The 12,943-nt window shown below is 37.8% G+C and overlaps 1 protein-coding gene across 1 annotated transcript in view; it reads left to right on the top strand.

The window, feature by feature from the left end:
* Positions 1-11,364, top strand: part of NAA15 (N-alpha-acetyltransferase 15, NatA auxiliary subunit) — a 37,500-nt gene extending 26,136 nt beyond the window's left edge. Inside the window, 10 exon segments of the mRNA XM_032223519.1 lie at positions 339-552; positions 2,623-2,739; positions 2,742-2,815; positions 5,602-5,710; positions 6,583-6,681; positions 7,579-7,722; positions 10,460-10,557; positions 10,770-10,815; positions 10,818-10,883; positions 10,886-11,364. Coding sequence (XP_032079410.1) covers positions 339-552; positions 2,623-2,739; positions 2,742-2,815; positions 5,602-5,710; positions 6,583-6,681; positions 7,579-7,722; positions 10,460-10,557; positions 10,770-10,815; positions 10,818-10,883; positions 10,886-10,968 — 1,050 coding nt within the window. The 3' untranslated portion in view covers positions 10,969-11,364.
* The last annotated feature ends 1,579 nt before the right edge of the window (positions 11,365-12,943 follow it).

Here is a 12,943-nt window from a genome sequence, read left to right as displayed (position 1 = left end):
ATTATATCAACCCCTTTAGGGGTATGGAGGGAAAAATTCTGTAGACAATCTCTCTTTGTGTCATCCTTTCCTCCTTCTCTGCCTGAAGAGTAGAGATTGGAGAGAAAGAGATTTCAAGTGATTACTGTGACTCGTTTGACAGCATGCTGGGCCTTCCAACCCTAGACTGCTAACACAAATCACAGGGATTTTGGATACTACTGCTTATGTGTGCTTGTATTAGCAGTATCCATCTTTATGGTGCTAAATTCAAATTTAAAACCTCAGTAGTCATTTATAAGTTAAGTATGTACTATTGTAATATTGGATGCTTGCTAGATAATTACATATTATGTTAGCATTTTGTAGAAATCACAGATGACCAGTTTGACTTCCACACATACTGTATGAGGAAAATTACACTTCGGTCATATGTAGACTTGTTAAAACTAGAAGATGTACTTCGACAGCACCCATTTTATTTTAAAGCTGCAAGAATTGCCATAGAAATATACTTGAAGCTCCATGATAACCCTCTGACGGATGAAAATAAAGAACATGAAACTGATACAGGTATAAATATACAGCCTCTTCTGCATTTATGCTGTATAACATTTTCAGATTGCTATTGCTGGTGTTTTAAGAGGTGAAATTGTTGAATGCAATACAGATAGTCCCCAACTTACAACCACAATTGAGCTCAAAATTTATGTTTTTAAATGAGACATTTGTTAAGTGTGTTTTGCCCCATTTTATGACCTTTCTTGCTACAGTTGTAAAGTGAATCACTGCACATTGTTACGTTAGTGACACAGTTGTAAAATGAATCTGGTTTCCCAATTGACTTTGCTTGGGGCAAAGGCCGCAAAAAGTTATCATGTGACCCCAGGATACTACAATCGTCATAAATATGAGTCAGTTGCCAAGCATTTTAATTTTGATCATTTGACCATGGCGATGCTTCAATGTTCGTAAGTGTGAAAAATGTTCATGTCACTTATTTTAGTGCAGTTGTAATTTTGATCGGTCATTAAATGAACTGTTGCAAGTCAAGGACAACCTGTATTCTTAATAATGGCATACTTCATTGTTTTTCAAATCAGCTATAAACTGTCAAAAACTATACATATAACATTTTCAGGAATTACAGTACTATACTGAACAGCTCAGAGCAAACATTCAAAAAATAGCACTTTAGTTGATGTGACAGCACAAAGCTTAAAAATGGGGAGTAAATTTATCACATTTCTAAGGTCTAACGTTTCTAACTTGATAGTGACCCTAGGGTGATATACAGTAATAAAACAGATTCAGAACAATATAACAAAATGTTTTAAGATGTCAAAAAAAGCAATAAAACAAACTGGACATAAAACATTCCTATAAGAAGCATGCTACTGTCCTACCTGAAATCCTGGAGCAAGAGACAAATTTTTAGGGGCCTTTTAAAGGGTAGGCAGCTATAGAAATCTTTTTGGGAGGGAGAGAGCACTGTTCATTTTCTGCAACAAAGAAGAGTTTGTTCCTATTTCCCATCAGATTACTCTATTATTGATTAAGTAGAACAAAGCATTAAATAGAGCCAAAGCATGGCAAGTTCATCCAGTTGTACAGAACTATGCAACAAAAGGCTTTATTGGTAATAACTACACTTTGAATTACACCTGGAAGCCAACTGATAATCAGTACAGCTTATTTAATAGGTGTGTTATGTAAGCATGTTATAGCATCCCCTCAACTGCTTATGCTTTTGCATAACTGCTGTTGAAGACCAGTTGCTGCTTCCTATGGTCTTCAAGACCAGCCCCATGTAGAATATATTGCAGGAGTTCACCTGTGAAGTGATCAAGGGATGACTGTCTAAAAGGTCTCGTAGGCTAGGAACAGTCCCAGATGGTGCACAAGATGAATCTCTGGAAGTGCTATCCCAGCTACAGCTGCCACTTGCTCCTTGAGTAGGAATTGGAAGCCCAAAAGAAAGCACAAATTGTACAGAGGTCTCTAATAAGGAAATAAGTCCCATTCAGGACTAAAGATGGAAAATCTCTGGACTTGTTACAAATATTCACAACCACTTTATTTTAAGAATAATTAAGCCAAGTCTTCCCTCTTATTCCACAACTTCTACACACTGGGACAAGAAGTTGACATCAATTGGATGGCATTAGGTCATCATCAGCCTATTCATGATACCTGACTTGACGGATAACCTTGCCCACAGGTGTCATGTAAATATTAAACAGAAGGTCAAGAGTTCCATGGGATTACATACAGCAGAGGCCCTGGGCTCAATCTGCCTACCCTCCTTCCTCAGTAAATATTGACTGAAATTAATTAAGAGATAGGAGGGGAACCACTATAATACAATGCTGAATTCTATAATGACTTCTAGAAAAAGAGGTGTATGTTTACTTCCTTCATCATAGGCAGAACCATTCTTCTCTCAAAGAGGCCGACACTAGAGGGCAACAATATAAGTGCTTTTGGAGAAGTCAAATTATGGAGTTTGTTATATGTACTTAGAAGTCACTTATTTTTGAGCTTGAAAATTTTGAACTAGAAAACTTTAATAGATGCTTAATTTGAAAATGAAATAAAAAGTGGATTTTCTCGATATACAACAAAATGTGTTTTTCTATAAAGCAAATATGTCTGATAAAGAGTTAAAGAAGCTACGCAATAAACAGAGGAGAGCTCAGAAAAAAGCTCAACTGGAAGAAGAAAAAAAGAATGCTGAAAAAGAGAAGCAGCAACGAAATCAGAAAAGAAAAAAGATGATGATGAAGAAGAAATTGGAGGGCCAAAGGAAGAGCTTATTCCTGAGAAATTGGCAAAGGTACCAAATTATAGTATATTAAATGGCTACAAGTGTTTGTATACTTGTCTATTTAAATCTCATGTTAAAAACGAATTACTGTATTTTCGGAGTATAATACGCACCTTTCCCCCCCCAAAAAAGAGGGTGAAAATCTGGGTGTGTCTTATACTCTGAATGTAGCTCCACCACCCGCTCTGTGCATCGCATTTTCGGGTGGTTCCATGCGGTGGAGATCCTCACTTTCAAATGGAGCCTGATTCCCGAAGCAGCCCAGGGAATTGCGTTCAAAGCCTTTTCAATGAAAGCGTTTTTGGGCTGTCGTGCCACAATCCCCTCCCCGATTCCAAAAAGGGCGTGCAGAGGCCAAAAAAGTATATCGTGTTTCAGGTGGCAGGCGGTTCTAGCACACACCACCTGAAAATCCTTTCCTTCCCAGTACCCCAGTGCACAATGCAGAACCATGCGCCCTCCTCCTCCTCTACAGACTCTCCTTCTGTTTTCTCATGGCCAGCATTGTCGCCCAGGGGTGGCAGGGAGAAAAGTGAGAGGACAGCGCGGTCGGGTGAGGGTGCAGGAACTGGGTGCGGACACAGGGCCGACAGATCAGAGGCAGCCAGCCAATTGCTAGCTTGCCGGCCTGGCTGCTGGCAACCCAAAATGCGCAGGCATCAACGGAAACCCGTGTGTGGCCTCTGCTGCCTCCTGCCTAAGTACATTGAGGAGGCTGAGCAGCAACAGCAACGAGGAGGGCACAGACCTCCTGAGCTGTGGGAAGCAGCTGCCAGCAATGCCCTCAGAGCAAAGACATTGTGAGTGGGGAGGGCTCACCCCCCTCAGGAGCCGCCAAGCACTCGCTGCCTCTCTGATACCTGTCAAGTCTCTTCCCATCGTGGACTTGCATTCTCTGGCTAGATTGCTACCTGAAACAGATCTGGCTAACTGAAAAGAGAATGTGAATCTGCGGAGAACGAAAGAACCGCGTACCCTTCTCCTTACTACTGCTTTAAGAGAGTCTGTGGGCAGAGATCAAGCAGAGGCAGCCAAAGTATCCCAGCTTGGTTTTCCAGGATTACCCAAGGTGCAGAGAGATGGCTTGGAGATCAAGGACTTCTCTCAAAAACCTCGCTGCACGCATCTTTCAGGTCCTTCCTCCGCTCTGGTCCCCAGAGAAAGCGATGCCAGTGTGGGTGCCACTCTAGCTAGCAAGCCCCAAGCCTGACTCTCCTCCCTGAAAGGCCACAGTCACCTGGGAGGACTCACTAACTTGGCGCCCATTCAGGTGCTGGAGGCCCGAAGTGAGCTCAGCAGCGCACGGCCTAGACGCTGGTCCTGCCTGCTGGGGAGGGAGTACAGTGGAATTTGGCGTCAATATGGGGCTGGGAGAGTCCCATGCCACTTCTTGGAGCCCACTGCCCACGCCCTTAAGTATCGTTGCCCCTCTCCTAGATAACAGCCGACAGAGCAGAGGTAGCTCACCAGGCGAAGTTTCTCCTGCCCGGCCCCAGGTTTGGAAGGTGCCTTCACCACCCCCGTCCCAACAAGCGAGGGGAGGGGAGAGTCCGGCAGTGCCCGGGGCACTTCTTCGCCGCTGGCAGGGATCCTGCCCACCCCATCCCCTGCCCCACCTGCTACCCCCAAATTGTGCCTCACCACAAAATGTGCATCTTAATAGAGTCTGGCACTCCGTTGCATCACTCGGCCAGTCTTTGCAGGGAAAACCTTGCACGGTAAAGAAAAACTTCATGAGAAGTTTTCTTTACTGTGCAAGATGTTTCCCTGCACAGAGCAGCCGAGAGAGGCGGTGGAGCTGATAGACTCAAGTAAGATGTGCACCCCACCCCATCCCCTGCCCCACCTGCCACTCCCATGGCAGTTCCCTGGGCCGCTTCGGGACCGAGGCTGCAAAGACCTTAGCCAGATAAATACTGATGGATGCTGCTGGGAAAGAGGCAGAAAGGTTTTTTTCATGATTCCCCCCCCCCCCCAAATTAAGGTGTGTCTTATACTCTGAAAAATACAGTGTGTGCGTGTATTTTGGAGTATAGAACACACTTTCCCCCACCCCTCCTAAAAGAGGGTGAAAATTTGGGTGCATCTAATACACCGAATGTAGTCCCATCCACCCAGCAGCCCCCACCCTTTGGCCTCTTTACTTCCTTGTAGCAAATGGAAAATGGGGCTTGCGGAGGTGGCAATAGGCTATGGCAATCCCTACAGCCTGAAACAGCTAATTATCGGGAGGCCATGCTGAAATTGAAAGTGAAACAGGCTGTTTGCTGCAAGGAGGCAAATTGCTGGGAGGCAGTGGCAGATTTTTTTCTTTTCTTGTGCTGATCAAGCTAACTTGAAACATGCTGTTGTTTCCTGCAAGGAGGTAAGTCAATAACTATAAATGCCTATAGAATGTTCAAATTATTAGACTTATTTTTTAAAGAGTGCTTTATTATTCTTCTAGACAACTTAACAAAGTGAAGAAGCTTTTTAAAATAAAAGCTTGATTTGAAGAGGCCCAATGCTATTGTATCTTCTTTTAAATAGCAGAGAATATTATCAATTATCAATCTTCTCATCATACTACTTATTCCCAATAGTAATGAAAGACAGTTATCATTTAAAAGGAAGAAGGGGTAGATTTGAGCTGTGACTAAGTCTATTTCTTCAGCTTGGTGACATTAGATATTAAGGCTCTAGGCTTTTTTTCCCCCTTTGGCATATATTTAATAGAATAATCATTCATCTCCAGTAAGTATTTTGATCTCCTTGAATTTTTTTTAACTTTGCAAGATTTCCCTCCCAAATTTTAGGTTGAAGCACCTTTGGAAGAAGCTATTAAGTTTTTAACTCCATTGAAGAATTTGGTGAAGAACAAAATAGAAACCCATCTTTTTGCCTTTGAAATTTACTTCAGGAAAGGTAAACAAAAAAATACTGTAGCATGAGCAGTGGTATATTTTCAGGTGTAAGGTCATCTTTCTAAAGAGATATATGCAGAATCTGGAAAGAACATGAATCTATCCATTTTCTTTGCCCTGTACTTTTTTGTTTGCCTTGAGTGAGTAGTATACAATGTACACCTGTACAGGAGTCAAACCTTTCTGAAATATTTAAAAATTAAATTCAATTTGAAAATACCATAATTAAATAAAATCTGAATTTTATTATATTATTATTTAAGCATTATTTTATGTCCATTAGTCAGCACAGCTTAAGCAGGAGTCAGCAATTTTCACAAGTTAAAAAAAAATCAAATAGGAAAATTAGTCAAAGTCTGACTAGCCAAATGAAAACACCTAAAATCTTATAACATTTGATGGACTCTTTAAGATTTTGATAACATTAAAAACATTCAATGTTAATGTTTTAATTTAAAGATAAGTTTTATTGATTCAATCTGAGATATCAATGCCTGCTGAGCTGTTTGAATAAAGATTCCCTTAATTTTGCCTCGGTTAAAGCTATGCCAGATGCACTTCAGTGCTAATAGTAAGAATGTACCTGTCAGTTAAGTACATTTTGGCCAATTTGCCATAATTGTAGTCCAGTTTTACCATGTGCATGTTCGACTTGTTCTGTGCAAGCCAAGAGCTCTGCAGAGACAACCTTGTAAGTTGTCCACATCTCACCAGCTAAGAGATGTATGATCTATACTGTACTGCAACATAGTCGGGCTGTATATGTTTTTTATAATTATAATTTCAAATTGTATTTATACTTGTAAAGCATAATAGGATGTTCGGTTTGCATTCCTGATTATGGAAATTATTTTGCAATTTTGTCTCATACAGAAAAATTTCTTCTTATGCTACAATCTGTGAAGAGAGCATTTGCTATTGATCCTAATCATCCATGGCTTCATGAGTGTATGATACATCTCTTCAGCAGTGGTAGGTAGCTATCTTATATGATCTAGTAGTCAAACTTCCAGAAGAGACATAGTTAGCTCTTGCTAATAAAGGAAATGAATGATTTATTCAGATACATAAGATTTCTTTTTACTAATTATTGAGTTATTTAAAATGATAGGATTTGCACAGTATGATAAAATATACTTTAGGCTGTTAAAATGTATGTATAACTTAATGTAACAAGCAAATTTTAAAAAATATTTTTATATCTGCAAATTCATTGGTTTATAAATTCAGGTAAGCAGTACTTAACAGTTTACTAAACTAAAATATTTGATGAAATACAGAAATATTAAGGGAAAGAACAATTGGTCTGAGCTTAGGTAGTTGAAAAGGTAGATTGCTGGGAAGCACTTTTTAGTATGCCTTTTGAGTTCTCAATTTAAAAGATTCTAATTACTCCCAAATGTCAAAGTTCATTCTTATGCATTATATTTCCTTGTTCAATTATGTATCAATATTTTTATCCTCACTAAATACACAGTTCTTCCCAGCACTCTCCATGTTTGAAAATCTATCACAATCACTTTGAAATTTATATTCAGTAACAAATGTCTCCTGTTTAAGATACTATATTCTGAGTTGCAAGCAAACATAACATTCAGGCGATCTAATTCTTTTCAGAGTAAACAATATTGGGCTACCTAATGAATGACATGCCTCATTGAAGTCTAGTTTTAGGCTAATATCATTATAATTATCAACATAAAGCCAGCCTACTTAATGCAGTCTTGTATTCCATTACAAATGTATAGAATTAATTTGGCACAACAGAACAATCAGGATTACAGGAGAACTAGCATAACATAATAAATTGTAAGCTATTAAAGCCTAATAGACTCTTCTGAAATTAATTCTATGTTCTTAATATTATAGTTTCTGAAAGTAAAGATCTACAAGAAACGGTCAGGACAGTGTTGAATCAAGAAATGAATCGACTTTTTGGGGCAACTAATCCAAAGAACTTCAATGAAACTTTCCTTAAACAGCACTATAATTCTTTACCACATAGATTGTCTGGTATGTAGTTTACTCTATCTAAATTGGCTTTAGGATTTTTAGAATGATTTGCTCTCATCTTGCACATCTGTTGGGTTGATACTTTTAATCATTGTTCTTCCTAGTATTTCTCCAGTGTCATGGCAGGATCTGCTTATTTTTGTACTGTGCTCATCTAGTTCTGATAGCAATGCTGTCATTGCATGACTTGATGGATTTTGCTTATCAGAAGGTTTGCTGCAGAGCATGACACTAATTTGGTTCAGAAAAGGAGTGACTGGCCCAGGGTCAGCTGGCTTCCATGTCTGAGGGACAGCTAAAAGGAGTGGATCCAGCAGCTTTGGGTGCTTTAAACAGTATAATAATAATATTCTTATAATAATAATATTATGACAAAACATACCAGATGATTATCAATTTTGCATACTTTGGTAAGTATTCTTTTGAGTGCAAATGAAGAATCAAGTGTTTGAATGCTGTCTCAAATTTAACATATTTGTCTGCAAAGAAGTCACCCAGTGTTTAGGTCACATATCTATTCTTGATATTAGAATTGAAATGTATTGATTCTTTGAAATCCTAAAAGACATATAGCCTCATACCTTGATTCAAAAACAGCAAAATTAAAGAACTGTTTTTAGAAATAGACTGTCAAATGCTACAGCATTGTAGTTTTAGCAGAGAGTATTCTGAAGTCAGAAATGTGAAACTTCAGTTGAAATATTAAAACAATATTTCTGTTAAATCATTTGTAATCAACATTCCTCATAGCTAACTTTCCAAAGAGACTGTAAGAGAAAGTATAACTTTCCAAAGAGGCTGGAATAAACTTCAAAATGTACACTTGTACATAAGTTCAGTGTAGCTAATTTTGTGGAGTTTATAACTAGATAGTGCTCAGTGTTCAGGTCTGTCAAGATCCTTCTGTATCTTAAGCCTATCTTCTGGAGTGTTGGGTGTTCCTGCCAGCTTGGTGTCATCTGCAAATTAGATAGGTTCCCCATCTGTCCCTTCGTCCAACTAATTTATGAAGATGTTGAAGAGTACTGGGCCTAAAACAGAGCTTGGGGTACTCCATTGCATACTTCCCTCCATGTAGATGCAATGTGTAGGTGCATATGTCTGGATCTTTGCTACCAAAATTCAAGCTCTAAATCTTTAATCTTCTAATCTCTGATAAAAAAAGGATTCTGTGTATATCTGGATCCTGGCTGCTCAAATCCAAATGTAGGTAGTCCTCGACTTACAACCACAATTGAGCCCAAAATTTCTGTTGTCAAAATTTCTGATAAGTGAGATGTTTGTTAAGTAAGTTTTGCCCACTTTAGGACCTTTCTTGCCATAGTTACCGTAAGTGAATCACTGCATTTGTTAAATTAGCAGCACAGGTCTTAAGTTTCCCCATTGGCTTTGCTTGTCAGAAGGTTACAAAAGGCGATCACATGACGCCCAAGACACTGCACCCATCATAAATGTCAAGCATTTGAATTTTGATCATATGACCATGAGGGATGCTATAATGGTTATAAGTGTGAAAAATAGTCATAAGTACCTTTTTTCAGTGATGATGTAACTTTGAAAGGTCATTAAAATTGTTTAAGTCGAGGACTGCCTGCAGCATAGAGCTTTTAAAATTCTTCTTTCCCTGTCTGTGCGAAGTTCTCCACAGAGGCGGGGAAAGAAGGATTTGGGACTGTGTACATCCTGGCCCTCAGTAACTGAAATCCAAACATGCACAGATCCAGAGAGCCTCACAGAAGCAGGGAAATAAGGACTTCAAACTTTGTGTCCACTTGGATTTCAGCAGCAACAACAGGGAGTGCTGGGATTGCAGTTGTTGAATGAAGTGGTCAGCTAGGTGTCTAGTATTATGACCACTTTGCTGAACGACCAAGACTCTGATCACTATTGTCATTAAAGAAAGACTACCTGCCTTGTCTCTTGGCTATAAGAGGCCATAAAATGCATTTTTGATTAGGCATTTAATTAAATATTATAAATTATTTTATTTTTTATTGATTTATTCGATTTCTAAAGACACTCAACTCAAACAAGCAAATCTGGGCAGCAAACAATCATAAAACAATTAAAAATAGTACAGTACAAAATATATATGACAGCCAAGAAAAATACCGTACTCTTTTATGTATTTGCAAACTCTTGACAGAATTTGGGTACTCAAGAATATAATAGGTATATTCTGATTTGTAATCTATCACAATGATGTATGCATTATATGAAAAGGTAAATATTGGGTTTTACCCCTAAGTAATTTCACTGTGTCCAATAAGTTCATGAACTGAGCTCATTGGATATTTCTGCTGGCGAAAGCGAGTGTCATTCCTCATCCATTTTTCCTTAATGCTGCAGAACCTGCATTCCAAATCTGCTCTGTAAGGTTGCAGAATCTCCTGGAAAAACATGGAGGTGATAATTGAACAAACACTATCTGCCTCAGCTCTAACAATGGGAGCTGCAATGAATTAAAGCTCTTCTATTCCCAGAAAATGACATTATTATCTACATCTAGGTCTTTATAAATAAAGGTGAAGGGAAAAATTAGTCAGCACTTCTTTTGCTGCATATTATCAAGTTTTGTAATTCCTCTGTTGATCTTAAACAGATTGGCTTTGTGGACTGATCTATGCTTAGAGTCTACAGTTTGTGAAAACATAGACAGAGGAGGCCCAAATATAAAGTAAATGTTTAATATTATCTAAATGTGTCTGTGGACGAGTATTTTTCTTTCTGTTTTTAGCTGCCAAAATGGTATACTACTTGGATTCTACAAGCCAGAAAAGATCTGTGGAACTGGCAACTTCACTTGATGAATCTCTAGCAAACAGAAATCTTCAGGTAAATATGATACAAAGATTTATATATTGTCTTCCTATCAGGCAGCCTTTTCAAATTTCAACAAAATAGCCCAGCAAACCATACTACTAACATTTAGTAATTTTCTAAGGAGCAGAATGTTTAAGCCTTACATATATGTACAAACATCTTAACAGAATTGTATCAATTGTTGAAATACAGGATCTTTTAAAAGACTTTTTTCTTTCTTTTAGACATGCATGGAGGTATTGGAAGCATTGAATGATGGTAGCCTTGGAGAGTGAAAGAGGCAGCTGAAATGTACAGAGCAAATTGTCATAAGCTTTTCCCATATGCTTTGGCTTTTATGCCCCTGGATATGAAGAAGATATGAAGATCACAGTTAATGGAGACATATCTGCAGAAACTGAAGAATTGGCCAATGAAATATGAACTTTAAAAGGAGTGAAATGATTTTGGACTGTATCTGGTGTATAATATTTTTGTCACGCACCTGCTGAATTGTTCTAACTTACAAAGAATGGAAGGAGAAAAAAAGTTGCCTTCAAAGTTTTACTTTTTTTATCCTGCTGACGAAGTATATAATAAAGTAACGTATCGCTGGAAATAGATGGCTCAATTAAAGAAAATTAAAGAAAAGCTAAGCACTGCTAAAATTGAAAAGTATCCCTTATCTACATACCCGTTTTTTAAACTAATTTATATGGAATCTGAAGGCTTAACACCCCATTGGAGCAGGTGTGTGGCAGAAATATTACTTTAAATTTGTCTTGTTGAGAGAAGTATCTCAGACAGCAAAAAATGCTGTTTTAGCACTGGATCCTTTTCACTGAGCACAAAAAGTTGTTGGGGCTTTAGCATCTGACTAATTTTGATACAGAGATGATTCTACCCTTTGGAAGTATGCAATGTGAATCACTATTTGCAAACAAACCTGCAACACATGTTTTATGTTGTTGTAGAGACTGGGACTTAAAATATGAAGCAAAATAACGAAACAAAGGTGTTCAGTAAGCTGCTTGTGTCTCCGAAATTCACTGCACGTGATCAGTTTGGTGTTTTGTTGCACAGTTTTTAAATGAAGGAACTGGTTAGAATATTTTTTAATTCAGTTTTGAAAAAAAAAATTGATGTTTGAGATGAGAATGACAACATTGTTGGCTAATTTTTTTAAAAAAACTGTAATGCAAGAACAAATGAATTATGCACTGTGATGTGGCACCAACTCATTAGAAAGACAGCATGTAGTTTTCACGTACAGTGAAAATATAAATGATATTCATTCAACTATGGATTGAAATTTTTAAGACGAACTCCTGACTGAATTTGACTGATTGAGAGACTAATTGTTTAAAACCTCAGCAGGCCTTGTTCATGTTATGCAGGAAAAAAGTGCTGCAGTTTAGATACCTCTGAAACTTTTCCACAGTGTCACAGGTTTGTAATACTTGAAGCCCTACATTTCTAAGAATATATTCTTGCTCAGTTATTTCAGACAAGCCCATGACTTTGTAACTTTTAAGGGGCCCAAGATTTTTTTTTCAATAACAAACCAGCTTCTTATCCCTGCAGTTACAGGTGTAATTTCCTTTGTCAAACATAAGGTACCAAATATAATGCAATAAAATGTTTTGAAAAAGAGTTGTGTGACTACAGAATTTGAAAACTGCTGTCAGGAGATGTAGTGCAAGTTCAGTGTAACATCATAAAAGATTTATATTACTGTTGGTGAAATCCCACAATGCATAATGCGACAGTGTTTGGAGACACTACTCCTTCACCCTCACCCCACCCCTCTCCTTTAATAAAGCTAACCATAATGACTGCCATTGTGAACAATGATTTGCAACTTGGCAATCATGGGTGCTCAAATTAGTAGTAAATACCTCTCTAAAATATATCCCTACAAAGATAATGCAAATTTATATGAATTAGAAAATTTGCAATCAGAAATCTAAAGTACAGTGTAGAAAATGCTAAAAACAAATGCCAATATGAAAAAAATCAAACAGCTAACACTTTGTGATTTTCATTGTTGTACATCTCTTTAGAGATATCATTACTCTTTCTGTGATAAGAACAATTTAAAAGTATTGACTGATCATTCGTCTAGAACCTTCATCTTTTGATATATGTGCATCTAACAAAATCGTGTGGACCCTGTGGTTAATCTTTCCCTCATTTCTTGGGCCCAATATATCAGAGAAAATATTTTCTGTGATTAACCCACAGATATCGTATTAATTATATTAATACAAAATTACAATCAAAGGGTAAAGCCTCTCAGTTCAAAAATCTTGGTAACTTATGATTGGTTGGTGATATAAATTTGTTTCTTATTGTTAATGCACAGTAACAAATACTGCCAGTAGCCATGAAACTACACTGCAATCATTCTGCATTTTTA

The sequence above is a fragment of the Thamnophis elegans genome, chromosome 9 (assembly GCF_009769535.1).
Source record: "Thamnophis elegans isolate rThaEle1 chromosome 9, rThaEle1.pri, whole genome shotgun sequence".
Classification (NCBI taxonomy): Eukaryota; Metazoa; Chordata; class Lepidosauria; order Squamata; family Colubridae; genus Thamnophis; species Thamnophis elegans.
The sequence above is the reverse complement of the archived record's forward strand: the minus strand, read 5'-3'. Positions and strand labels throughout refer to the sequence as shown.